Source organism: Hemiscyllium ocellatum, chromosome 8 (genome assembly GCF_020745735.1).
Source record: "Hemiscyllium ocellatum isolate sHemOce1 chromosome 8, sHemOce1.pat.X.cur, whole genome shotgun sequence".
NCBI lineage: Eukaryota > Metazoa > Chordata > Chondrichthyes > Orectolobiformes > Hemiscylliidae > Hemiscyllium > Hemiscyllium ocellatum.
The window spans coordinates 42,408,295-42,433,137 of record NC_083408.1 but is presented as its reverse complement, the minus strand read 5'-3'; the positions used below and the strand labels follow the sequence as shown (position 1 = coordinate 42,433,137).

Sequence of the window (24,843 nt, the reverse complement as noted above, 5' to 3'; positions counted from 1 at the left end):
TTTGTGATAGTTAATGGTCTTTACTAACGTCAAAGGGAAGAACACATTAGCTTCATTCAACCTACTAGCAACTGAATGAATTTGATATTGCTACCCAGTTGTCCAAAGGGGGAAGAAACTATTTGAGGTTTATGCTAAATTGAAGTGTGAAGTGCATAATCTCTCTCCTCAAGAACAACTGTTATTTTGTCCTGAATAGTTGCATTAACATCAACAATGTAGTTTTATTTCTGTGAAAAGCAATAAGAAGTTAGATTTATGTATCACGTTCCTTGACCTTTGATTGGAAGTACTCCAGCCAATGAATTATTTTTGAAATGAAATCTCTTTCCTGATATCATAGCAGTGTCTCAGTAACTGTGTTCATAGTTTGTTTTAAATCTTGTGTCTTTGGCAAATCATTCTGACTTGAAGTTTAAGTGAAGCTTGTTTTAGGAAACTTTTTTTTAAAATGCTCCTGTGACAAAATGACTCTAGGAATACAGTATATTTTAAGAAAATACATCTAGATGTGGGGTATTCCACCTAGATCTTGATTGTATATGGCTGTATTGTAGGTTAATCTTTGGTCTTTGTCACAACTGTTTGGAATATGTCTAACTCACCTTGGGGCTTTAGTCCATTGCTGTTCATTTGGAATGGAAATTCTGAAATATATGCTGAGTTCAGTCCTTGAATCTACGTACTAATGCTGATTTATTCAAGATTTAACATGTTTGAGAATTGTTTATATTTAATTTCTTGAATTCTGACCAAACTGATGGCAGTTCATGTCACTCTGCTCCATTGGTTGTACATGTTAAAACTAATCTTTTTGTTCCCCAAACTAATTTTTGAGAGTGTAAGCTCAATTGTGTAAATATACAATTTGCTCACCAAGAAGGTTCTGGATGGTGAACTTTAAAACAGCTGTGAAATTTCCTGAGGTTAAGGAAGTGTGGAAGAACTTTACTGGCTTTCTCTAGAAGCTTTACACTTTTCCTGATGTACTGATAAATGTTGTAAAGCTGGCATTCCTCACTCAGAGATACCTTCTTAAATAAATTACAGAGCAAGAGAACAGTGACTTCTGTGCCAACAAAGAAAATCTGAACAATATTTAACATTTTAAAGCAAGGTATTTTTAATAACCGGTTGAAGTTCCATGTGCGATGCATCATGGAATGTTAATGGAAGCTCCAACTGCGGGAATCTGATTAGTTGAGCTTGCACAGAAGAAGCTTGTTTGTAACACCCCTAATGCAGTTGGAATTTTCTAAGTTAAAACATAGAAAAATACAGCGCAGTACAGGCCCTTCGGCCCTTGATATTGCGCCGATCCAAGCCCACCTAACCTACACTAGCCCACTATCCTCCATATGCCTATCCAATGCCTGTTTAAATGCTCATAAAGAGGGAGAGTCCACTGTTACTGGCAGGGCATTCCATGAACTCACGACTCGCTGAGTAAAGAATCTACCCCAGCATCAGTCCTATACCTACCACCCCTTAATTTAAAGTTCAGGCCCCATTCTGGAGCAATTCTATGATTTGCCTAACAGCAATTCCATAAACATGAACAATTCCCATAAAAGTAGTCAATATTTTATAATGCAGTGATAAAGAAGTAAAGTATAATTTGCAGCTAACTAGCAACGTAGGTAAGCTTTTTAAACATTCTGTAGAAAGGAATATTGGAACAGCCTATTTTGTCTAGATCAGAGCTTTTGAACTAAACAATGCTAATGTTCACAGAATTTAAATTTAACACTGTTGCTTATGAAGAAGGTTCTTGCTCTTTTCCGGAAATGAAAATATAACTAATGGAAAGTCTAGTTCCCAGTTTGTACTCAAAAGCTAATGTGGCTTGCATAGTTCTACCTGCAGGTCCAGTTTCTTTCTTTGCATGAATTGTTTGGCGGTAGCCTTTTCATTTTGACTATTGTGTAAATCCTACAGCTCAGAAATAACTCATTTGATGCAACTGGTCAAAACTGATTATCAGTATAATGTATTTCTTTCTGCTTTGTGTGTTTATCTGGCTTTGCCTTAAATGCATCCTTACTGTTCTCAACTACTTCTTGAATGAAGTTACGCAAATTCCTACGTCTGGCCAACTAACAACACTGGTTTCGAAGACAACAACTTGACTGGTAAGAAAACTGCTTGTCTACAAGCCCCATACTTGCTGCACATTGCTGTTTGGAAATGAAGCCTGGATGCCCAGTGGTTTACATCTACATCACATGGAAAGACCAGGTCTCCAAGGCATTGTGATTTTGAGGGCAAGTATGCTCGTCCTGATCAAGGCCTGTATGCTAGGCCTGTTGGAAGATGTCCATGACTGAAGGATATTCAATACAGGGAGGTAGCTGGGCTAAGAGAGCGGGGCTCTCAAAATTGCTTTAAAGATCCTGTGAAAGCTCTGTGTCAACTAGCAAACTCCAACTGACCATCTGTGCATTTGCAGTAAGTGCTACCACTTTGGCTTCAGAAGTTTCAAAGTTTGAAAGCCCTGCAACAAGACATCAGCAGTGATGACCCTGCAGCACCAGCAAAGGACAACTTCATGTGTGGTACTTGTGGCAAATAGAGTCATCGAGATGTACAGCATGGAAACAGGCCCTTTGGTCCGACTCGTCTATGTCAACCAGATATCCCAACCCAATCTAGTCCCACTTGCCAGCACCCGACCATATCCCTCCAATCTCTTCCTATTCGTATACCCATCCAGATGCCTTTCAAATGTTGCAATTGTATCAGCCTCGACCACTTCCTCTGGCAGCTCATTCCATACACGTACCACCCTCTGCGTGAAAATGTTGCCCCTTAGGTCTCTCTTATACCTTGCCCCTCTCACCCCTTAGGGTGGCATGGTGGCTTAGTGGTTAGCACTGCTGCCTCACAGCACCAGGGTCTCAGGTTCAATTCCAGCCTCCAGCAACTGTCTGTGTGGAGTTTGCACATTCTCCCTTTGCGTGGGTTTCCTCCGGGTGCTCCATTTTCCTCCCACAGTCCAAAGATGTTCAGGTCAAGTGAATTGGTCATGCTAAATTGCCCATAGTGTTAGGTGCATTAGTCAGAGGGAAATGGGTCTCGGTGGGTTACTCTTCGGAGGGTCGGTGTGGACTGGTTGGGCCTAAGGGCGTGTTTCCACACTGGGGAATCTAATCTAATCTAAACCTATGCCCTCTAGTTCTGTTCTCCATTACCCCAGAGAAAGGACTTTGTCTATTTACCCTACCCATTCCCCTCATGATTTTATAAACCTCTGTAAGGTCACCCCTCAGCTCTGACGCTCCAGGGAAAACAGCCCCAGCCTATTCCAACTCTCCCTAAAGCTCAAATCCTCTAACCCTGGCAACATCCTTGTAAATCTTTTCTGAACCCTTTCAAGTTTTTGTTCCAATATGTCTTATCTGATGTCACCAAGGTTTGGAGCTGCATTCTTAACATCTTTCAGAAGAATACCAGTTGTCTTCCATTGATGATATTTGTTTTGTTTCCCTGTTAGTGGATTAATCTTTCCACACCTACCTGATCAAATCTACAGTACCTTCATAATTTTAATATCTTTTATTGGATGCTTGGAACTGGTTTATCACAATTTTGATGAACCCAATACTGAAAGTGATTTTTCCTCTTTCAGCACTTGCTGGTCGATTTACAATTATGGTTCAGAGATACTACTGTGGCAATGTTATCTACAGTTAATTCTATTTTAGGAATACTAAGCAATTTCAGGTTTGCCCCTGCAATTATATGAAACACAGCCCTACCCACTTGTGACCCACAACCACTACATTAAGTTCTTGATACACACTTAATAACAGGTAAACATGGTGGAATTTTAGAACCATTTTTAATTGCTACCTTAAGATGCCTTGAATTTTCCAGTTATTAGTATTCAAATTGCACCTGCATTAGTAGGAGAATCTTTGTCATTGTTACAATGGACTGTGATCTCCATGTCACGGAAATGATCTGTCATTGGTAGAGGAAGAACACGTGTTTATGCTGTTTTGCAATGTGCTGAAAAATTGGCTTCCTCAGCTGCCTGTATATCAAACTTCATATTTTAACAAGGTCTCTTTTCCTTCAGATAGCAAGGTGGTCAGAAGGGTAAATATTGGCAGCATTGTAGGTGTGAGCGCCCTGGTAACAGCTGAACAGATCAGAAAATTGAATTGTCTGGAGGGAGCTAATGCAAAGAATAAACAACAAAATGTACAGTTGTCAATCTAGCATGCAATTGAATAACATTTGGAGCATACTTGTGCTGAGATTTTGGGGACTTTACAAGTTCATGGTAAAGTCGCCAATTGCAATTGCTAAATGAGTTTCAAAACACATTTTCTTTTAAAGTTAAGTTCAAGGAGAAAATGGCAGGAGTTTCTGCTACCCTCTATTGATCTTTGCAACGTAGGAACAAGACTAGCTTTTTGACCAAACAAAATCAAGTAAGCTCGTTCGAACAAACCCTTGACAACAATGATATTAAAATGCCCTTTGTTAGAGCTCAAAAAGAATGGACTTAATCTGTTGCGCACTTGTTTGCCTATAATGATCAGTCATGTAATTTAGGAAGTTGTGCCGAGATGTTTCAAACAGTTGCAATGACACAATGGCATGCATTCAGCTGCTATATTGGTACCAACATTAAAAACATTCATCAACTGTAATTTTGCTGCCTTCTATCATTTCTTTTGGCCCAGCTTCAAATCCAACCCAAGTGAGCAAGGAGGGAAAATAAGAGCAAAGAAAGCTGGAAAATCTCAGCAGGTCTGAGAGCTGTTTCTTTCGCCACAGGTGCTACCATTTCCAGTCAATTAGCCAGTCTTGTTCCACAACCTTGGAGCTTGTTCAAGATACACGAACAGAACTGATTGTTTCACCTTGTTCGTGACTAATTTTCTCCTAACTTGAATCATCACTTTTTCCCCTTTGTCCATCTCTACTTGCGCTTTTCGATGCCCTTTCCAACAACAGAAGTTTCAAATTCTCCTGTCTCACAGTTGAGGATGGGAGCGAATGTTTCTTTGTATCATTTATCATCTGCCAAGTTGAACTTGTCCCGGTATTGGAGAGCCCTTGCGTCCGCTCTTCCTCCAGATAAATATTGCTCACTTCTGAGTGAAGAGCACCTGTATTCCTTTGACCGTCTAATGTATGGTCATCTCCTTACTGATGATCTGTTATATCAACAGTTTTCAACCCATTTAACTCTTCACCCTGTCATCAAAGTCCCATGTCTTTTTCTCTTCATTTCAGTCATACAAAAATGTCTGCCTGTATTTCAATAACCAGGCTTGCTCAGGGTAATGGTTCTGAAATGTCAAATCCCTGTGTATACAAATGTTGACTGATCTGTTGTGTGCTTTCTATATTTTCTACCCTGCGTTTCCTGCAAGAGTTCCTGAACATAAGTCTTCAAAGATCACGTTTGAGGTGGGAAATAGTCTCCTCGGACCAACAATAGCAATTATGGAGAGGAGTTGTCCCAGTTTAGAGATTCGGGTGGGACAATCCTGGACACGCTGGATCGATGTGACCACACAACATCCGATAATGGTTGTGCCCAAAATATTCTTCAATATCAGAAAATGTTTCTGAGGCCTGAGGTGTTTGTGTCAAATTGTAACAGCTAGGGGCCCACAAATAAAGCTCTGTCATTGCATGAGGTTGAGGGAAAACCGGGACACGTGCCCAAGCCTGTAAAAAGGGGCGGCTGACTAAGCGTTTGGAATGAGGGGTTGGGAAGACGAGCTGCTGTGCGAATGAGGGTTAAGAATCTATGTTCAGAAAGGGTGTTTGGAATAATGGTAAGGGAGAGAAGGTCTGATTACGATGCGCTGTGCAAAACCTTTTAAAAAGCTAAGTGCTTTAAAACATATTTTCACACGATTTGTTAATTTTAGTATGTGAACTTTAATAATATGCTGAATTCTGTGCTGTTTTGTGGCAGCTGCTTTGTCTTTGCTGAGCTTGAGTTAATTTTCAGGAGTTTAAATGGGATCACATGAGAAAGTAGTTTGGGAAGCTTTGGTTTAGTATGTACCTTCTAGTTTGTTGAAATTATTTCTGTATTACAGATGAATCTTAAGTTGTAATGTTTGTATAAGTCATGTTATCTGCCTGCCATAGGATACTACTGAATGCACTTGTCTTATAACGTGTCCCCATCTGGTCATGGAGAAAAAGCAGGCGCACACAAGCCTATAGATCAAAATGTAGGTAATTCTTATTGCTGAACATTACATTATTGCAATTGCCCAACAGTTTGTGGCATTTCCGTCCTCATTGCAAAAGTTATCTCTTGTGAACTACTGGCGGAAATGAATGTGATATTAGGACAAATACACAACATTTTAACGCACAAACTGCATTTAGGTATTTGCTTAACTCCAACCATTTCTCACCTTTGGTGACCTGATCAATGTCTACAAAATAAGTGCTGTTGAATGAATGAATGACTTTATTGTCATGGGTATTTCACAGTAAGATAAGAAGTAAATACAGTGAAAATTTTTTTCCAATGTCACCATGATTTGGTGCCATTTTGAGAATAGTTTAAGGAAAAGAAAGAAAGATAGAGCTTAAATGGAGTCTGTCAGTCCTGAGCCAGCACATATTGATGCCTGTGCCACCATCCCTCCACCACCGTCTATGCCTGACTCAACCACTGTCAGAGTTTTCACTCTTCAGGTGCCATCTTTTGCCACTGGGCTGATTCTCCTCTGCCACTACTTCGCAACCACCTATACCAGACCCACTAATGGCAGAATCACATCTTAGGCCGCTGGGCCCAGCTCGATGACATGTCTGCTTCATGCCACCACCATAGGACCTAACCACTGACGATGTCTATTTTAAGGTACCATCTTTTGCTGCTGAGCCTACCTTGCCAATGCGGTCTTTGTTCATGTAGCAGTTGCCAATTTCAATGCCATATCCCATGCTCACCTCGGTAAAGTAAATAGGGACTCACTTCAATCCACACTGAAGCCACTCGTCACTGCCATGAGGTCCATGCTGGACCCACTCGAGTCAATGCTGGGAATCCCTCCCTGCCATTAATGCTATCTGAGCTAAAGATAAGAAGTAGGTACTGGGGAAGAAAAGCAGTGGGAGTGGACGAGTGCTAGCTCAGGAGCTGTCTCTACCACTACCTTGATGTTGTTACAGGTGAAGCATTTAGGTAAAATTGAACATCCCATCTGAATAAAAAGCAATAAACATACTGCGGCAGTCTGGGAGGTAGCTAACCCAATAGTTTCTCATGTGTTGAGCATGATGCCTGATAGCAACAAATTTGTGAAGATATGTTCTTTGGCCAAGATTGTTATTAAGATACCATTACAACAATGAAATTGCTTCACAGGTTTCCAAAGAAGAATCCATCTAGATTTAACTTTGCTTTCTTTCTTAAAAGGCCACAGCCTTCGGTGGTATGGAGAAAATCTAAGCCAAATTGTATTGGTTGGCTGTGTTTATAGTAGTATCCAACAAATCTCACTCAATCAGCTTAAAAGGTGTGTTTAATGGTGAACCCAAGCCAGGACAGCGGTGGCAAAGCCAAACCACTTGGAAAAGCCAGAGGGGGAAGAAAAAACACAAATCACAACCTCATTTGAAATCAGACCTAATAACACTGGACAAAACAGGTATAGCTAAGATCAATCCAAAGCCTTAAGTAATCTTGATCAAATAAAACAAAAAGTGTGTTCTAACAATTAAAAGAAATATTTATAAAGCTTATCCAAATAAAAATAAAATCAAAAGCCAACATCTGTTTTGCTGGAATTTTGGGAGTTGACTGGCCAAGGTCTTAGCTTGGTTTGCAAGTTTGAGCTTGCTCTTGTCTAAGGGGAGAAATGTTCAATTGTGTTCGACAGAAAGACAGAACGTTAGATTCAACCTTACGGCAACAGCGGGGTCAGCAATAGGCTGCGGTGTGCACCAGCAAACTCTCAATCACACGACTTTGTGATGCTTTCACGATCACAGGAGCAGCAAGATCATTTTCATGGCAATAGTAATGTTCAGAGTGGGTCTACAAATTTGATAGAGATAGGGGTAGAGTGCCTACGTTATGCAGTTCACCCTCAGAATAATGCAAAATTTCAAGTCTCTGCATGGTCCCAAATTATGATATAAAAGTTTCAAAAGATTTTGATCTTCTAAACATTGTGATTTAGATCTGTTTAATATTAATGTAAAATTCAGAGGTATATTGTTCTTAGTATTAAACACACAGCAACAAAGTTTGAAAATTCCTAGTCTTAATGGAGAGTCCAGGACTAGAGGGCATAGGTTCAGGGTGAGGGGAAAGTTATAAAAGGGACCTAAGGGGCAACTTTTTCATGCAGAGTATTAAATCAGCTGCTGGAGGAAGTAATGGAGGCTGGTACAATTCCAACATCTAAAAGGCATCTGGATGGGTATATGAATAGGAAGGGTTTGGAGGGATATGGCCGGATGCCGGCAAATGGAACTAGGTTAGGTTGGGATATCTGGTCAGCATGGATGAGAAGGGTCCGTTTCCGTGCTGTACATCTTCATGACTTTTATGTTGGTGAGATAAGACCTCCACTTAAAATATCAGTGCTATTATTGAATCATCTTGCATCTAAAATGATGATGTTTGCCATATCTCTGATTCTTTTTCCAATAGTTGGTCTGCCACCAAGATCAGGCTGTCTGCCTATACTAGCTGAGGCCTTCTTGCACTTTCAACAAATATAAATCCTAACAATCCTCTAGTCCCATTGCTATAATCAAGAAGGATTGGAAAATGACTACCGAAACATCCACCATCTTTTCCTTTGATTCCCTTTATAGCATGGGATATAATTCACCCGGATCAGGTGATTTATCCATAAATCCTCCCTCACTTTGTTTATCTCATCCAGCGTTTTGCACTCCTGAAATATACTGTCTGCTTCATCCCTTTTGTAAACACAAGCACAACATATTCATTAACAGCTATGCCCAAATTCTGTGTTTCTACCCACAAATTACTTTTTTGGTCTCTCGCTCTTTATAGAATGCCTTTGGATTGTCCTTGGTTTTAATTGCCAATATGTTTTCATTCCCTCTCTTTGCCTTCCCAAATTCCTATTTTTAAATGTCACCCTTTTACTTTCTACATTCCTTTAGGCTACCTGTAGAATTGTGCTTTTGGCATTTGACAAAAGTTTTCTTGTTTTTTGCCTTGTCCTAGTCTATGTGTTCTTTGACACGAGGGCAATGTCTTGATTTGGACTTTTTTCTTTGTGAGAACACACATTCTGAACTGTCTTTACGTTCATTCATTCTTTAGAATCAATCTATGTTTCTAATCAACCTGTTCAGAGATGTTATTTACATACCTCTAGACTGGGAGGCCCAGGTTCAACTCCCACCTGCTCCAGAGGTAAGGGCACTACCACTATGCCACACAAAGGCCCCTACCCCCATTGCTTTGACATTGATTTAATTTCAAGCAGCATTTCCCAATCCACCTTTGTCAAATCATAGTTCTGCTTGGTTATCTCAGCTATTCCCCAATTGATAACTTGTATTCCAAATCTATTGTTATCCTGTTCCATAATTCCTTAAAATCCATCTGAATTATGATTACTGCCACCAAAATCCTCCTCCACTGATATCTTTTCCATTTGCCCACATTAATTCTTCAAAACAAAACAGAAATTGCTGGGTCAAACTTGGCAGGTCTAATTCAAGAGGAAAAAAGAAGTTAATGTTGTGAGTCCCACAAATACTGCCAGACCTGCTGGAGATAGGAATCAAAATCTTTGTTCATCTACAGTTATTTATTTTACTTTTGTTCAGACTGCCCCTTTGACTGTAGGGCTGTGTACTGACTGAAGAAGTTCTAATAACATGTTTTAGGAATTCTGTACCCTCCATACATTTAGAATGAAATTATCCCAGTTAATATTAGGGTAGTTGATTCTTTACTTTTCCTCTTCATTTTTCAGCAGTGCCCCTACATATTTGTCATCTGTCTGGGGATCTGTAACTTACTTCCAGCAATGCAATTGTCCTCTTTATTCCTCAGTTTAATTGAGTTTGATGTTCTTACAAACATATTACCCTCTTCACAGCTGTATTTATTTCTTTAACCAATATTGCAACTCCCTTCCATTTTATCCATCTCTTTAAATCAAATGAAAACTCCATAATTTTGAACACTTGAGTTGCCATTCATTTCCTCCTTAATGTAATGAGTGGATTTTTCAAGGAGTGGCAATTGGCATCAGATCCTACTCAGCTGTGGATTTATTTTAATAACAAAAGTGGAAGATTTCTAACATAGGATTCCTGTCAGGTCTCCTCCTGAAATGCAGAGCCATACTTCCACTCTGACAGTTTGTTCATAAAGCAGTGCTGTTCGGGGAATGCAAAACACAGCCCCCTTTTCACAGCAGTCTGTTGCTCTATTCTACATTTAAAGCTCAAGACCGTTGCTTTGACAGCTATTATCAAGGGTGCCATGAAGGTGAGGTGTCAGATGGGTGAGTGGGGAGAGATCGGGTTCTGGGGGCATAGTACCAGGTAAGTAGGGTACTGCAGGATATCAGAGTGTCAGGTGAAGAGGAGGCTCACTAAGAAGGTTATTGCCCAGTGTGGGTAAGGTGCCAGGATAAGTTGAGATGGGTGGGAGAAATCAGGTCCACTAGGGTGGGTGTCAGGTTGTGGGGTTCAGATCCCCAAAGTATTTTGGGTTCACAAAAGATGAAAGGGGAATTGATTGTGGAACATTTGAGCAGCAGAGAAGAGGTGTGGAGTGGGAGAAGTTTTGAGTGGAGGAATATGTCAGTGGTGAGGGGAAAAGAGCACAGTCAGTGGCAAAGCAAGGGGGAGTCATGCAGAGAGGTGTGGATGCCCGGTGAGATAAATTATCTGGGAGGAATGTCTCCATTCACAACAACCAGACTTGGGCTGATAATGTGCAACAAACTTCCATTTCTCACCAACCCTCCATTTACAGCCCTACCTTACTACCTTTTTTATTCAATTCACCAGGACACTGATTCCAGCCTGATTTATAGACAATAGGTGCAGGAGTAGGCCATTCTTCCCTTCGAGCCAGCACCACCATTCATTATGATCATGGCTGATCATCCTCAGTCAGTATCCTGTTCCTGCCTTATCCCCATTACCCTTGATTCCACTATCCTTAGGAGCTCTATTCAACTCTTTCTTGAAAGTATCCAGAGACTTGGCCTCCACAGCCTTCTGGGGCAAAGCATTCCACACACCCACCACTCTCTGGGTGAAGAAGTTTCTCCTCAAATCTGTTCTATCTGTTCAAATGGCTTATCCCTTATTTTTTAAACTAAGTGGATAGATTCACTTTTCCTCAGTCTTGGTGCCAATGACTAATGCATCAAAAATACATTGCTATCTAAGCCACCATATTTAACCTTCTGGTTTGTTTGTTCCTAGGCTAATTTGGACTGCAGTTAGGTAACAATCCAGAAAATAGTATCCATGATGATATGCATTTTATCTTTGATCCTAGCTCCTCAACCTCTCAGCTGGTTCTAGCTATAACTTTGTTTTCACATCATCAGCCAAAATCTGAACATGATTTAAATATTGCCACATGTCAACACATTATTTCAGTTTCAAAGCCATGAATGATATAAAACACTATATTATCATCAGTGAATATCCCCACTTCTGACTTTACAACAGTGAAGGTAATTGATGATGCACGTGAAGATGGTTGGGCTGAGAACAGTAGCCTGAGGAATTCCTGCAGAAATGTCCTCCAGCTGAGATGGTTAACCTCCAACAACATGTTTCTTTGTACCACATTAAGACTCCAACTGTAGTGAGTCTTCCCCTTAATTACTATCAAGCTTCAAATTAAAGAAAGGCACTCAACAAAACTGCAGTACAGGAAGTGTTGAAGATGCTAACAATGTATGTAGAATCTTATTAAAATTGAATTTAGTAAAGACGGTAGAAATTATGAGGTGAGAAGAAAGACTTCATCAGTTGATGCATGACCTGTGATGTGCCACAAGGATTAGGGCCAAGGATTAGTGCTGGGTCCACTGCTTTTCGTCATTTATATAAAGGGGACTGAGGAGTTATAGTTACTAAGTTTCCAGATGACACCATCATCAGAGGTGTAGTAGACAGTGAACAAGGTTACCTCAGAGTACAACGGGATCTTGGATCAGATGGGCCGGGTGGGGGCAGATGTGGAGTTTAATTTAGATAAATGTGAGGTGCTGCATTTTGGAAAGACAAATCAGGGCAGGACTTGTACGCTTAAGGGTAAGGTCCTGGGGAGTGTTGCTGAACAAAGGGACCTTGGAGTGCAGGTGCATAGCTCCTTGAAAGTGGAGTCACAGGTAGATAGGATAGTGAGGAAGCCATTTGGTATGTTTTCCTTCATTAGTCAGAGCACTGAGTGTAGATGGTGAGAGGTCATGTTCCATCTGTACAGGGTATTGGTTAGGCCACTTTTGGAATATTGCGTGCAATTCTATCAGAAAGATGTTGTGAAACTTGAAAGGATTCAGAAAAGATTTACAAGGACGTTGCCAGGATTGGAGGGTTTGAGCTATAAAGAGAGGCTGAACAGGCTATTTTTCCTGGAGTGTCAGAGGTTGAGGGGTGACCTTATAAAGGTTTATAAAATTAAGAGGGGCATGGATAGGGTAAATAGAAAAGGTCTTTTCCCTGGGGTGAGGGAGTCCAGAACTAGAGGGCACAGGTGAAAGGGGAAACATTTAAAAGGTACCAGAGGGGCAACTTTTTCACACAGAGGGTGGTGCACATATGGAATGAGCTGCCAGATCAAATGGAGACTGGAATCATTAACATTTAAAAAGGCACCTGGATGGGTAGCTGAATAGGAAGGGTTTAGAGGGATATGAGCCAAGTGCTGGCAAATGGGACGAGATTAATAGGCAGGGAGCCATTAAAATTAGGTGGCTTTAGGACAATCGCAGCAGTGACTTACAGTTCCAAAATTGCTGCTGTACACAGACCTTGGAGGCTCATGCAGCTAGAAGGAAAATCTATGCTACTGAGGACTAACTGGGCTGATTTCTTTTAACACTAATCTGACTGCAATAAAATTCACCATTTCTTTCTACCTGAAGCAGTCAGGAATTTTGCATTGTTTTTCATCGCTTGTGGAATGTGTGAATCACTGGCTGGGCCAGCATTTATTGCCTATTCATAATTGTCCTTGAAATGTTGGTAGTGATCTGCTTTGTTAAACTGCTGCAATCCAGTTGCTAAAATGATTATGTGCTGCCCACCCTTTCCCCAGTGGAGGCCCTTAACTGGACACTTTCTACCTGGCCTCAATTTACAGGCTGAGAGGTGGTGTGAGAGAATTCACAACTGGGGAGATAGCCTGGAAAGCCATTTTGCTCTGTCTTCAGGCACAAAGTACAGCATGCCCCTCTTAGTGGATCCTTATCAACATCCTTCCTCCAAAGTCCCCCACCCGGCCATCAAGACTTTCACCCACGTAACTACATGAGCCCCAGAATTACCCAGTCTGAACATGATGGCTTAATCGCTGGAGACTGCCTACCATCCCATGTTGAGTCACTCAATAACTGGTGCTGGCAGGATTACTGAGTTTTTGGCCAATCTGATTATCTGACACTTTTCAGATAGGTCCTCCTCCCAAGTGTGGGGCAGGGGTTTCCCCTCCGGCAAATTAATGCTCTATTGGTTATATTGGCTTTGAGGTAGCCAGCAGACTGTTCCCTACAGACTGTTCAGACAGTGGGATCGGAAATCCTGTTGTTATCTGAAGCAAGCTTTATCTAAAAAACATTAAAAAGATCAAATGAGTTCTATTTTAAAAGCGTGCTGTCGTTATGCTTTGATGCTACTTAAAATTATGAGCAAATAAATGTGGGTGGCACGGTGGCTAGCACTGCTACCTCACAGCGCCAGAGCCCCAGGTTCAATTCCCGCCTCAGTGTGGACTTTGCACATTCTCCCCGTGTCTGCATGGGTTTCCTCCGGGTGCTCTGGTTTCCTCCCACAGTCCACCAGGTTAGGTGAATTGACCATGCTAAATTACCCATAGTGTTAGGTGATGGGGTAAATGTAGGGGAATGGGTTTGGGTGGATGGCAGGTCAGTGTGGACTTGGGCTGGAGGGCCTGTTTCCACACCAAGTAATCTAATCTAACTGGAACTCCAGTATTAGGTTTGCATAATGGCTTGTTGAGGTAATTGCCCTACTTTGGTAAAATAACATGACGACTAGAGATCAAATGTATAAATAGGTGTAGAAACATTTATTTTAATTACTGCAAGTATAAAATTGACGTGTATTTCTGCTTACGTTCAATTTAAAATCCAACTGCAAAACAGAGGAATTTTGTCATATTTGCTTAACAAACTAACCTTTCTCAAGATAATGGTCATGTGTTAAAAGACTGTGACATGCCCAACTTGCCCAACATAACTGGATTCTGCTGTCAACTACTGACAATCACCATCACCCAGTAATATTAGTAACATCAAATAGGCTGCGCAAACAAACTGATTGAAGAGTTTTCACTGATGAGAGTCAGGAAATAAAATGTACTGAATATCCTTCATTTGTTAATCATTTTACAGAGAATAAAATAAGGATTGTGTCTTACTGTGATTAAGGTATAGGAAGGATCATAAATTTCGAAACAATTAAAAACCTTTCAAATATATCACTATATACATTTGAGATTCCACAAACAAAATTAGACTTTCAGAGAAGTTTTTACATTAATTATGAACTTAGTGTACGGTTTCAAAATAAGTTGCACCTTATTCAGCAAGTTGCAACATTTATCAAGGAATTTTACAGCAAAATGGTAGTGTAATACAAAGAAAATGAAAGTGCAGAGCTCTGATGAAGTGTCAACGTTTTTTCTTCCACAGATGCTGCAGATATACTGAATATTTCCCACACTGATTTTATTTGAGATTTCCGACATTCACAGCAATTTAAGTGATTTATGATGATTTCATTTGTAGGAACTACATAGGCACAATCTGGACTAGCTGGGAAGCACTGACAGCAACATCTGGATTTCTGCATTTAACACTGCACTGCAAAATCCAGGCCAATAAGTATCACTGCACAAAGCAAAATATCATAATATTTTATTAACATATGCCAGATGTGGACAAGGTGTGAATAGCTTCGTATCTAAATAAAAGGTACATTTTCTAGCACAGATGCTGGTGTTGTGCTAATCTTTGTCCAATTTGTAGTTGGTGTTAAAAGCAAAACTGGTTCACCCCCTCAGATACAAACAGCAAGATGTAAACATGCAGAAGCAAGATTAGAAATTCAAAACAAAGGTGATTTTTAATTTTTAAACAAGTGAAGTAGGTATAAAGATTGCACACCTATGTGCTGTAACAGACAAGTTCACACATTAAATTTGATAGAAGATAGTCAAAATTACAATGTCCTTGCAGAGGTTTCATTTAAACTAATCCATTTGGAACATCACTTGCCACATTTCAACATTTCCACATTAAAACAAAGAATGCACATGGAAAATAATTATTTACAACCTGGAGCAAGTTTAATTTTGATGGCAAGCAATCCAAACATTAATTTTCAGATAAACCACAGAGAGTATTACTCATTTTTAAAATTACTAACATGATGAGGTTAACTCTTGGTCATAGCCACATAAGAAGTTCAATATTTATACCTGCAATCAAACTGCTACGTTACTTTAAAAAAAAGCTTGACAGAAATAGTTTTAATGCAACAGTTAGTATACCCTCTGATGTGGGCTCAGGAGTATTGCAATCACAGACAAAATGTAGTGAGAGGCACCAAGTGAAGCTTAGGCACTTATCTGTCAATGTTATTTCACAACAGATCCATTGTGAAGAGAAGCAACTTTATTCATTTTGCACATATATTGCCAACTGTAATTAGAAAAATCAATCTTTGCACTGCAAGATCTTTCCATTGGCCAACAAGGCAAACTACATGCATATCGAAGGGACTCCAGTCATGACATGGGTGGATTTGGAACCATTCATATTCCTGACTGACTGAGAATCTGTGACTGAAGTTCCAGTAAAACAGCTGGTTTGAAACCTGGGACTGTCAAGTGCAATTCTCAAAAATGTTTGAGATTTCTATGTTTTACAATGCGTAGTTGCAGGGTTGGCAGAACAGGACCAGGTGATACAGCTGTGACACTCAGCAAGCCTAAAATCTGTCTCTTACATTTGTCTGTCATTAAGCAGTGCTGGGTCATATTACAGCATAAAAGACAAGAGAAAGGGATTCTTGTGGTGAAGTGGTAGTGTCCCTAGCTCAGAGTCAGAATTCCAAGGTTCAAGTCTAACTGTATCATAACATATCTGAACAAGTTGATTAAAATGTCGAAAACATGAAGACAACATTTTTTTAAATGCAGTATTATTTTAAAAGCAAAGTACTGCAGATATTGGAAATCTGAAACTAAAACAAGTGCTGGAGAAAGTCAGCAGCTCTGGCAGATCTGTAGAGAAAGTATCAGTTAATGTTTCAAATCCAGTAGGATGCTTGGACACAAACTATTAAATATGTTTTTCTCTCCACAGATGCCATTACTACTGCTGACATTCTGCAGCCCTTTCTATTTTTATCCCATTGATTTTGCATTTCCAGGCATGATTTTCATCCATAAGGTATGATGACCTATCACCTTCTCAGTTAAATACATTTTATTATGACAAGTTTGCAAAACATACAATAAACTGCTCAACTTAAGTCTGGGGCATTCAACAATTCTTTGGTCATTCAATAAGCAACATAATCCTTTATATAGAAAAAGAAAAGCACAATAAACTGTTATGAAACAATGAAAATTCATTCAGACAAAATGGAATGCTTGAAAAGATTATTTTTATTGCAACTGTGATAAATTATTTCGGAAGCCAATATAAAGCACAGTGCTATACTTGCACTAATCCTATTCGGTTTTACTGAGGAATTCAGTTATGAAACTAAGAACACTTACAGATACCACACTTTCTCCAGCATTGAGGAGCAAGTTGCTGAACATAGACTAGTCAGTCACAGTATAGGCAGTGCCAATGGCTTGTTGTTGTCAGAAGCAAATAACTTGATACTAGTCCCTGCTTCAAGTGAATCATTTTACTTTGTAAACCACAATTCTTTGCGCTCAGGTTACACAATTAGTACTTGGAAAGTTAGTTACTTTGAATACATAATGAATTTAATTTGAATTGCTTTTCATCTGTGGTACTGGTAGCTTGAGGAAGTGCATAACAGCTTGTGCTACTTTTTCAGGACTAATGTTGTATACAGGATGGATTGGTTCCTGTTGAAGGAAAAGAAATAAAAGAGTATATATTTCCACTTTTAACCTACATAGGTAAATGTACATGAAACTGCAAAGAGTCAGTTATTTGTCTCTAGAATTCTCTTCCACGGACAGAAATTCAAGGCTCAATTACTCTGATGTTTCATTGTCAAACAGTCGAGAATCATGGGGCACAAGCAGGCAAATAGAATTAAGGGCACAATCAGATCATCCTCAATCTCACTGAATAGCAGATGGACAAAATTGTCTACTCCTGCTCCTACTTACTCCAATCTAACAATTTTATACTTTTGAAATATCAATCACTGGGAAAGTGTTTAAAAAAAGAGACAAATGCAAAGAAGAATGAAAAGATGTTAATGATCAACATATTGGAATAATCTGGAAGACTTAAAAAGTGTTAACACTTGTAGAATTATTATCTACAGAATTACATGTCTCAGTTCTTTGGCCATTGCAGACAATCAGATACTTTTGAAACGACACAGGATTAGCTGCCTCGCAGAGAACAGAAAGGATGCAGAAGTGATTGGCAGGATGTGATAAGTGGAGTCCTGCAGGCATCTGTGGTGAGCCCCAGTTTAGAATTAGATTTAGTGGGATAGAGAGATCAGGTATTTTTGCTAAATTAGAGAAGACACCAATATAGATAGGCAAATATGCTATGAAGACAAAAAAAGGAAATTGCAAGTGGATACAGATGGGTTGTGTATGCAAACATCTGGCAGATGAAGTATAATATGGGAAAATGTGAAGTTGTTCCCTTTAATAGGAAGAATAAAACACAAAATTACTTAACTGGAGAACAACTGTGGAATTCCAAGGTATACTGTAAAGGGATTTAGGTGTTCTAGTGAATGAGTTAGTTTGCAGGTACAAACACGATCAAGAACACTTATGGCAGCTAGTCTTTATTATGAAGGCATTGAATAGAAAAGCTCTATGTGGTAGAAGCTGGGGCACTGAATAAATTTAAAGAAGAGATAGATTTTTCAAGGATTGTGGGGAGCAGGCAGGAAATTGCAGTTGAGACTGAGATGAGGTCAGCTATCATTGTATTAAATTACAAGGCAGGCTCAAGAATCGTCTACTTCTGCTCCTAGTTCTCATGTGGGTTGTCTTCTGAGGATGGGTTGGACAGGGTTGGGCTTTTTTGAACTGGAGTTTAGAAGAGTTAGGGATCACATAGGAGCAGAAGTAAGCAATTCAACCCAGTGAATGGATAAGCAGACTCAATGAGGTCATGTTCAATTTGGTAATTCCTCCAACTCCACTTTCCTGCCTTATCCCATAATCCTCAACCCCCTTAGTGATTAGGAACATATCGGCCTTGGGTATACTTAACGACACAGTCTCGACAAGACTCTGTGGTAAAGAATTTCACAAATTCACTACCTTTTGCACCTGTCTCTTAACGGAAAACTCCTCACTCTGGGTTCATGCCCTCTTATCCTAGACTCTCCCAAAAGAAGAGCCCTCTCAACATCTACCATATCAAAACCCGTAAGAATCTTACATATTTCATTATAATCAGCATATGACTGACGTGTATAAGATCCTGAATAGTCTTGAAAAAGTGAATATGGAAAGGATGCTTCCTTTTGTGAGTCCAGAACTAGGCCACAATACTTTAAAATTCGAAGATATTCTGTCAAGACAGGGGTGAGCAGTCTTTTCTTTCCCCCCTGAGGGTTGTGCTACTTTGAAGCTCACTGCTCAGGAGGCAGTGTGGGTGAGATCATTGAACATTTTAAAACATAGAGATGGGTAGATTCTTGTTATTAATTACTGGGGGTGTTGGGAACGTGGAATTCAGAACACAAATGGATCACCCCGATTATATAAAATTATAGAGTAGGCATGAGGGGCTGAATAGTCTATTCTATTTTGTAAATTCATGTGTATGTTTTTAATAATGCTTACCAGCCGATTGTTTATTTCGCCAACAATAACTTCATGTAGAAGTTCTCCACTGCCGAAGTGCTGTGCCACTGAAAGACCACTTAGGCAATAGCAGGTATGGTAAAAATCCCTTGACCTGCAGATGAAATATATATATATGATGAGGTTCAATACCATCTATGTATGGAGTCAGATTATTTGTCCATGAAAACTGGTATGTAAATGAACCACATTTAATTTCTCAAGCCACAAAGTTTCTTTGGTCAATCCATTGAATGATCTGACGAATCACAAATTAAGTGAGAGTAAAGGTGGTCACGGTGCTTATGTACTGGTCAATACTACAAGGAAGTGGCAGACTACGCCATATAGTGAGCAACATCCATTTCTTGAGATTATACAGTTGTTAGTCTCAAGCTAACCAATAATGGAACTGGTTTGCTTGACTGCAGGTTACTACAAACTGCAGTTAGCTTGCTTTTTCCAATTCCCCATGATGTAAAATAGTTCCCTTACTTGCACATCTTGGACACCAACCAAATCTGTCATCAGCTAAACTCTGAGTCAAACCAGAATCCCAGCACAATATTCAAACGGAGGGAAAACGTGCTGCTTAGGTCACATTGGAAAAAACTGACCTTGCTTTATGAAACCACAAGGAAATTAGTCACAATCAGAGTGATGCTGAAGTAACCCTAAACATTTAAGAGAAAATCTCACCGCTGGAAACACCATTCTCTAATGAAGCACCTTACATCATTCTTGATGAAAAACAGATCCAATATGGCAATTTTTGTTTATGCTTTAGTAGCAAAGTAATCCACAGCGTGAAAGTGTAAACTTCAGAACTTTAATAACTGTTCAGGGATTAAAAGAATCATCAACAACTCTTTCTGGAATAAACTGTTTCCTGAGATTAAAAGGTCTAGGAGAAACTATTACAACGGAATTAAAACCAACATGCCAATTAACCTGGGAAAAAGGAGTTGAGACAACATAAACTGTTTCTTGGGAGAGAGGAGGTAACAAGTGCTTGGTAACTTGCTGCCTTCTGACAAATGGGCAATTAAGATTGCTTGCATGAGGAATGTTCTGAGGTGAAGGGACTAACGACAGGGCAAGTTGTGTTTCAAACAGACAGTTAACAACGAATGTAACAACAAAGCTACTTTTGATTAAGGTGGCAAGCTACAAACTTGGACTCCCGAAATGTAATCAATGTTAAGAATAAATGGAACTAAAGGATTCCTTTATTGGTCAGAGTATTAAGTACAGGAGTTGGGTGGTTATGTTGCGGCTGTACGGGATATTGGTTAGGCCACATTTGGAATATTGTGTACAATTCTGGTCTCTTTCCTATCGGAAAGATGCTTTGAAACTTGAAAGGGCTCAGAAAAGTTTTACAAGAATGTTGCCAGGGCTGGAGGATTTGAACTACAGGAAGAGGTTGAATAGGCTAGGGCTGTTTTCCCTAAGTATCGGAGGCTGAGGAGTGACCTTATAGAAGTTGACAAAATCATGAGGGGCATGGATAGGATAAATAGACAGTCTTTTCCCTGGGGTAGGGGATCCAGAAGTAGAAGGCATAGGTTTAGGGTGAAAGGGAAAAGATATAAAATAGACCTAAGGGGCAACCTTTTCATGCAGAGGATGGTATGTGTATGGAATAAGCTGCCAGAGGAAGTGGTGGAGGCTGGTACAATTGCAACATTTAAGAGGCATTTGGATGGGTATATGAATAGGAAGGATTTGGAGGGATATGGGCCGGGTGCTGGCAGGTAGGACTAGAAGGGATTGGGATAACTAGTCGGCATGGACAGGTTGGACTGAGGGGTCTGGTTCCATGCTGTACATCTCTCTGACTCTATCTCTCATCAGAAACTTCACAAAGTAGAAAATCCTGTAAGAATTCAACCTCAGGATTCTTTAGTAGCAGAACCCAAGAGAACCACACTGTCCAAGGATCGAACCCTGGACATCCAGAGGTAGAGAGTGTGGCCTGGAATCATATCTAAATTTCACCATTAAATTGGATAGTCACTAAGTTGGGTTGTGAGGTTTAAACTTACTTATTTGAGCAAATTTATTTTGGTTGCTACATCTACTAAAGTTTAAGTAATCTGAGTCAGAGAATTATAGCATGGAAACAGACCCTTCAGTCCAACGTATTCATGCCAACCAGATATCCCAAATTAATCTAGCACCATTTGTCAGCACTTGGCCCATATCACTCTAAACCCTTCCTATTTATATACCCGTCCCGATGCTTTTTAAAATGTTATAATTTTGCCAGCCTCCACCACTCCTTCTGGCAGCTCATTCCATACATGCACCACCCTCTGTGTGAAAAAGTTGCCCCTTAGGTCTCTTTTAAACTGTGGGCAGCATGGTGGCACAGTGGTTAGCAGTGCTGCCTCACAGCACCAGAGACCCAGGTTCAATTCCCGCCTCAGGCAACTGTCTGTGTGGAGTTTGCACATTCTTCCCGTGTCTGCGTGGGTTACCTCCGGGTGCTCTGGTTTCCTCCCACAGTCCAAAAACGTGCAGGTTAGGTGAATTGGCCATGTTAAATTGCCTGTAGTATTAGGTGAAGGGGTAAATGTAGGGGACTGGGTCTGAGTGGGTTGCTCTTCGGAGGGTCGGTGTGGACTTGTTGGGCCGAAAGGCTTGTTTCCACACTAAGTAATCTAATCTAATCTTTTCCCCACACCCTCAACCTAAACCTAGGCCCTCCCTCACTACCCCAGGGAAAGACTTTGTTGATTTACCCTATTCCATGTCCCTTATGATTTAAGAAACCTCTCTATAAAGGGCACCCCCCAGCCTCCAACACTCCAGGGAAAGCAGTCCCAGCCTATGTTTTATTTTGATTGTCTGTCATACTTGTTAACAAGTACCCAAAAAAAACGCTTATAGTAATTTAAACACCACAGCAGCTTCTTAAAACTATATCCTTGACAACCAACCAAGTTTTCAATTTTGCACCCTGTCTTTTTGGTCCCCAATGTTACAATGTATTCAAGTGTCACAGAATCACAGAGTTATTAATACACAAGGCCATTCAGTGTATCTGCCTGCACCTGTTCTATCAGTGTACAGTATATTAGAGTCAAGTAGGGACTTTAAACACATCACAACAAATATGCATTGATAAAGGATGCACTTATAGTTAGTATTTTATTTCAACAGTCAGGACTGGTAAGTGCATACATCAGTTGTGTTAAGTCAAGTGACAATATACTGTGCACACAGTAAAAAGGTACCACTCACTTGCCAGGTTTGTCCAGCAATCCCCCAGTAGAGTTCTGACAGCAAAGTAGGATGTACTCTTGTAGGGCTCCTTGATGGAACATCCAGCGTGTCATACTGAGAGTATCATTCCCTACAAAGCATTACATAGTATAAGGAGTTCACATCAACCTGAAACTAGAATCACTGATTCTCAAGGGCAGAAAGGATGGACAACAAGCTTTAGTCATGCCAGCAATATCCATATTCCATTAAAGAATGAAGAACCACCAAATATTTTGAACCAAATAAACATACTTGTGTCCACTGAAGTCAATTCCTTAACATATATGTGAATTCAAGGAATGTGGAAGACTGCCCTTCTGGAATATGGTGAGAATCCAGTCTTCAGCAAAAGAATGAAATGCTCCTTCCTCTACAGTCTTATACTGAACTAAGCTTTTGCAGCTTTGGCTCAAGTACTTATGGAAATACTGATAAACTCAAATGGAAATATCACATTGCTACCATGGGGAAAATCTCAGACACTGAAATTTAAAAAGGTCTAAAGACAAATATATTATCCAGAGAGAATATACAAGTTAAGGAGCAGGGAGAAGTGTACATTATGGCATTAATACTTCAGCTTCACTGCAACAAAAACAAATCCTCCACTCCTTATTACAAGGCAAAGCAACAAAGTTAGTGGAATTGGAAATAACTTCACCATTCAAATAAATTCAGAGAGAAAACCCCAATGTCAACATAATTCAGCTGTTGAAATTAGTTATAATGCTCCTAATAATGATCATCTCTGACCATTTCCTTGCTCGATGTTTAAAACACACAAAATTTTAAAAACATCCCCCATTTTCTACAAACCAGCTTCCTACCAGAATCTGAAGCTTCATTGTTGACTACTTTCTCCCCCATCTGATCTTGTGCCACCTCCAAACTATTCTCCAAGATCAACTACGTTCCCTGGTGGGAATCACTTCTTCAAAGTTCTGTGTCTTTGAAAACCTATGCCAATCCTCCCTGAAGCACAGATTTTGAATTTCTGGAATTAGGTTGCTACACATTTGTATCATCAATAGTCACAAGTGAGGTACTGGAAGACTGGAGATGGGCCAACGTGGTACCACTGTTTAAGGAAGGTGGTAAGGACAAGCCAGGTAACTATAGACCAATGAGCCTGACGTTGGTGGTGGGCAAGTTGTTGGAGGGAATCTGAGGGACAGGATGTACATGTATTTGGAAAGGCAAGGACTGATTAGGGATAGTCAATATGACTTAGTGCGTGGGAAATCATGTCTCACAAACTTGATTGAGTTTTTTTGAAGTAAAGAGGATTGATGAGGGCAGAGCAGTAGATGTGATCTATATGGACTTCAGTAAGGCGTTTGACAAGGTTCCCCATGGGAGACTGATTAGCAAGGTTAGATCCCATGGAATACGGGGAGAACTAGCCATTTGGATACAGAACTGGCTCAAAGGTAGAAGACAGAGGGTGGTGGTGGAGGGTTGTTTTTCAGACTGGAGGCCTGTGACCAGTGGAGTGCCACAAGGATTGGTGCTGGGTCCACTACTTTTCATCATTTATATAAATGATTTGGATGTGAGCATAAGAGGTACAGTTAGTAAGTTTGCAGATGACACCAAAATTGGAGGTGTAGCGGACAGCAAAGAAGGTTACCTCAGATAAAAACAGGATATTGATTACTTGGGCCAATGGGCTGACAAGTAGCAAATGGAGTTTAATTTAATGTGAGGTGTTGCTTTTTGGGAAAGCAAGTCTTAGCAAGACTTATACACTTAATGCTAAGGTCCTAGGGAGCGTTGCTGACCAAAGAGACCTTGGAGAGCGGGTTCATAGCTCCTTGAAAGTGGAGTGGCAGGTAGATAGCCACTGTTAGAATATTGCATGCAAGTCTGGTCTCCTTCCTATCGGAAAGATGTTGTGAAACTTGAAAGGGTTCAGAAGAGATTTACAAGGATGTTACCAGGGTTGGAGGATTTGAGCCATACAGATAGGTTGAATAGGCTGGGGCTGTTTTCTCTGCAGCATCGGAGGCTGAGGGGTGACCTTATAGAGGTTTATAAAATCATGAGGGGCATGGTTACAATAAATAGACAAAGTCACATCACTGGGGTGGGGGACTCCAGAGGGCATAGATTTAGGGTGAGAGGGGAAAGATATAAAAGAGACCTAAGGGGCAACCTTTTCACACAGAGAGTGGTACGCATATGGAATGAGCTGCCAGAGGAAGTGATGGAGGCTGGTACAATTGCAACATTTAAAAGGCACACCTGCATGGGTATATGAATAGGAAGGGTTTGGTGGGATATGGGCCCAGTGCTGGCAGGTGGGACTAGATTGGGTTGAGCTATCT

General features: G+C 40.2%; 1 protein-coding gene across 1 annotated transcript in view; it reads right to left on the bottom strand.

The window, feature by feature from the left end:
- Positions 1-14,773: 14,773 nt before the first annotated feature.
- The window catches only part of fntb (farnesyltransferase, CAAX box, beta), an 82,147-nt gene continuing 72,077 nt past the window's right edge, over positions 14,774-24,843 (bottom strand). The window contains exons 10-12 of the mRNA XM_060828854.1: positions 22,493-22,604; positions 19,244-19,358; positions 14,774-17,317 (exon numbers count right to left, since the gene is read on the bottom strand). Coding sequence (XP_060684837.1) covers positions 17,213-17,317; positions 19,244-19,358; positions 22,493-22,604 — 332 coding nt within the window. The 3' untranslated portion in view covers positions 14,774-17,212. The remainder of the gene's footprint in view (positions 17,318-19,243; positions 19,359-22,492; positions 22,605-24,843) is intronic.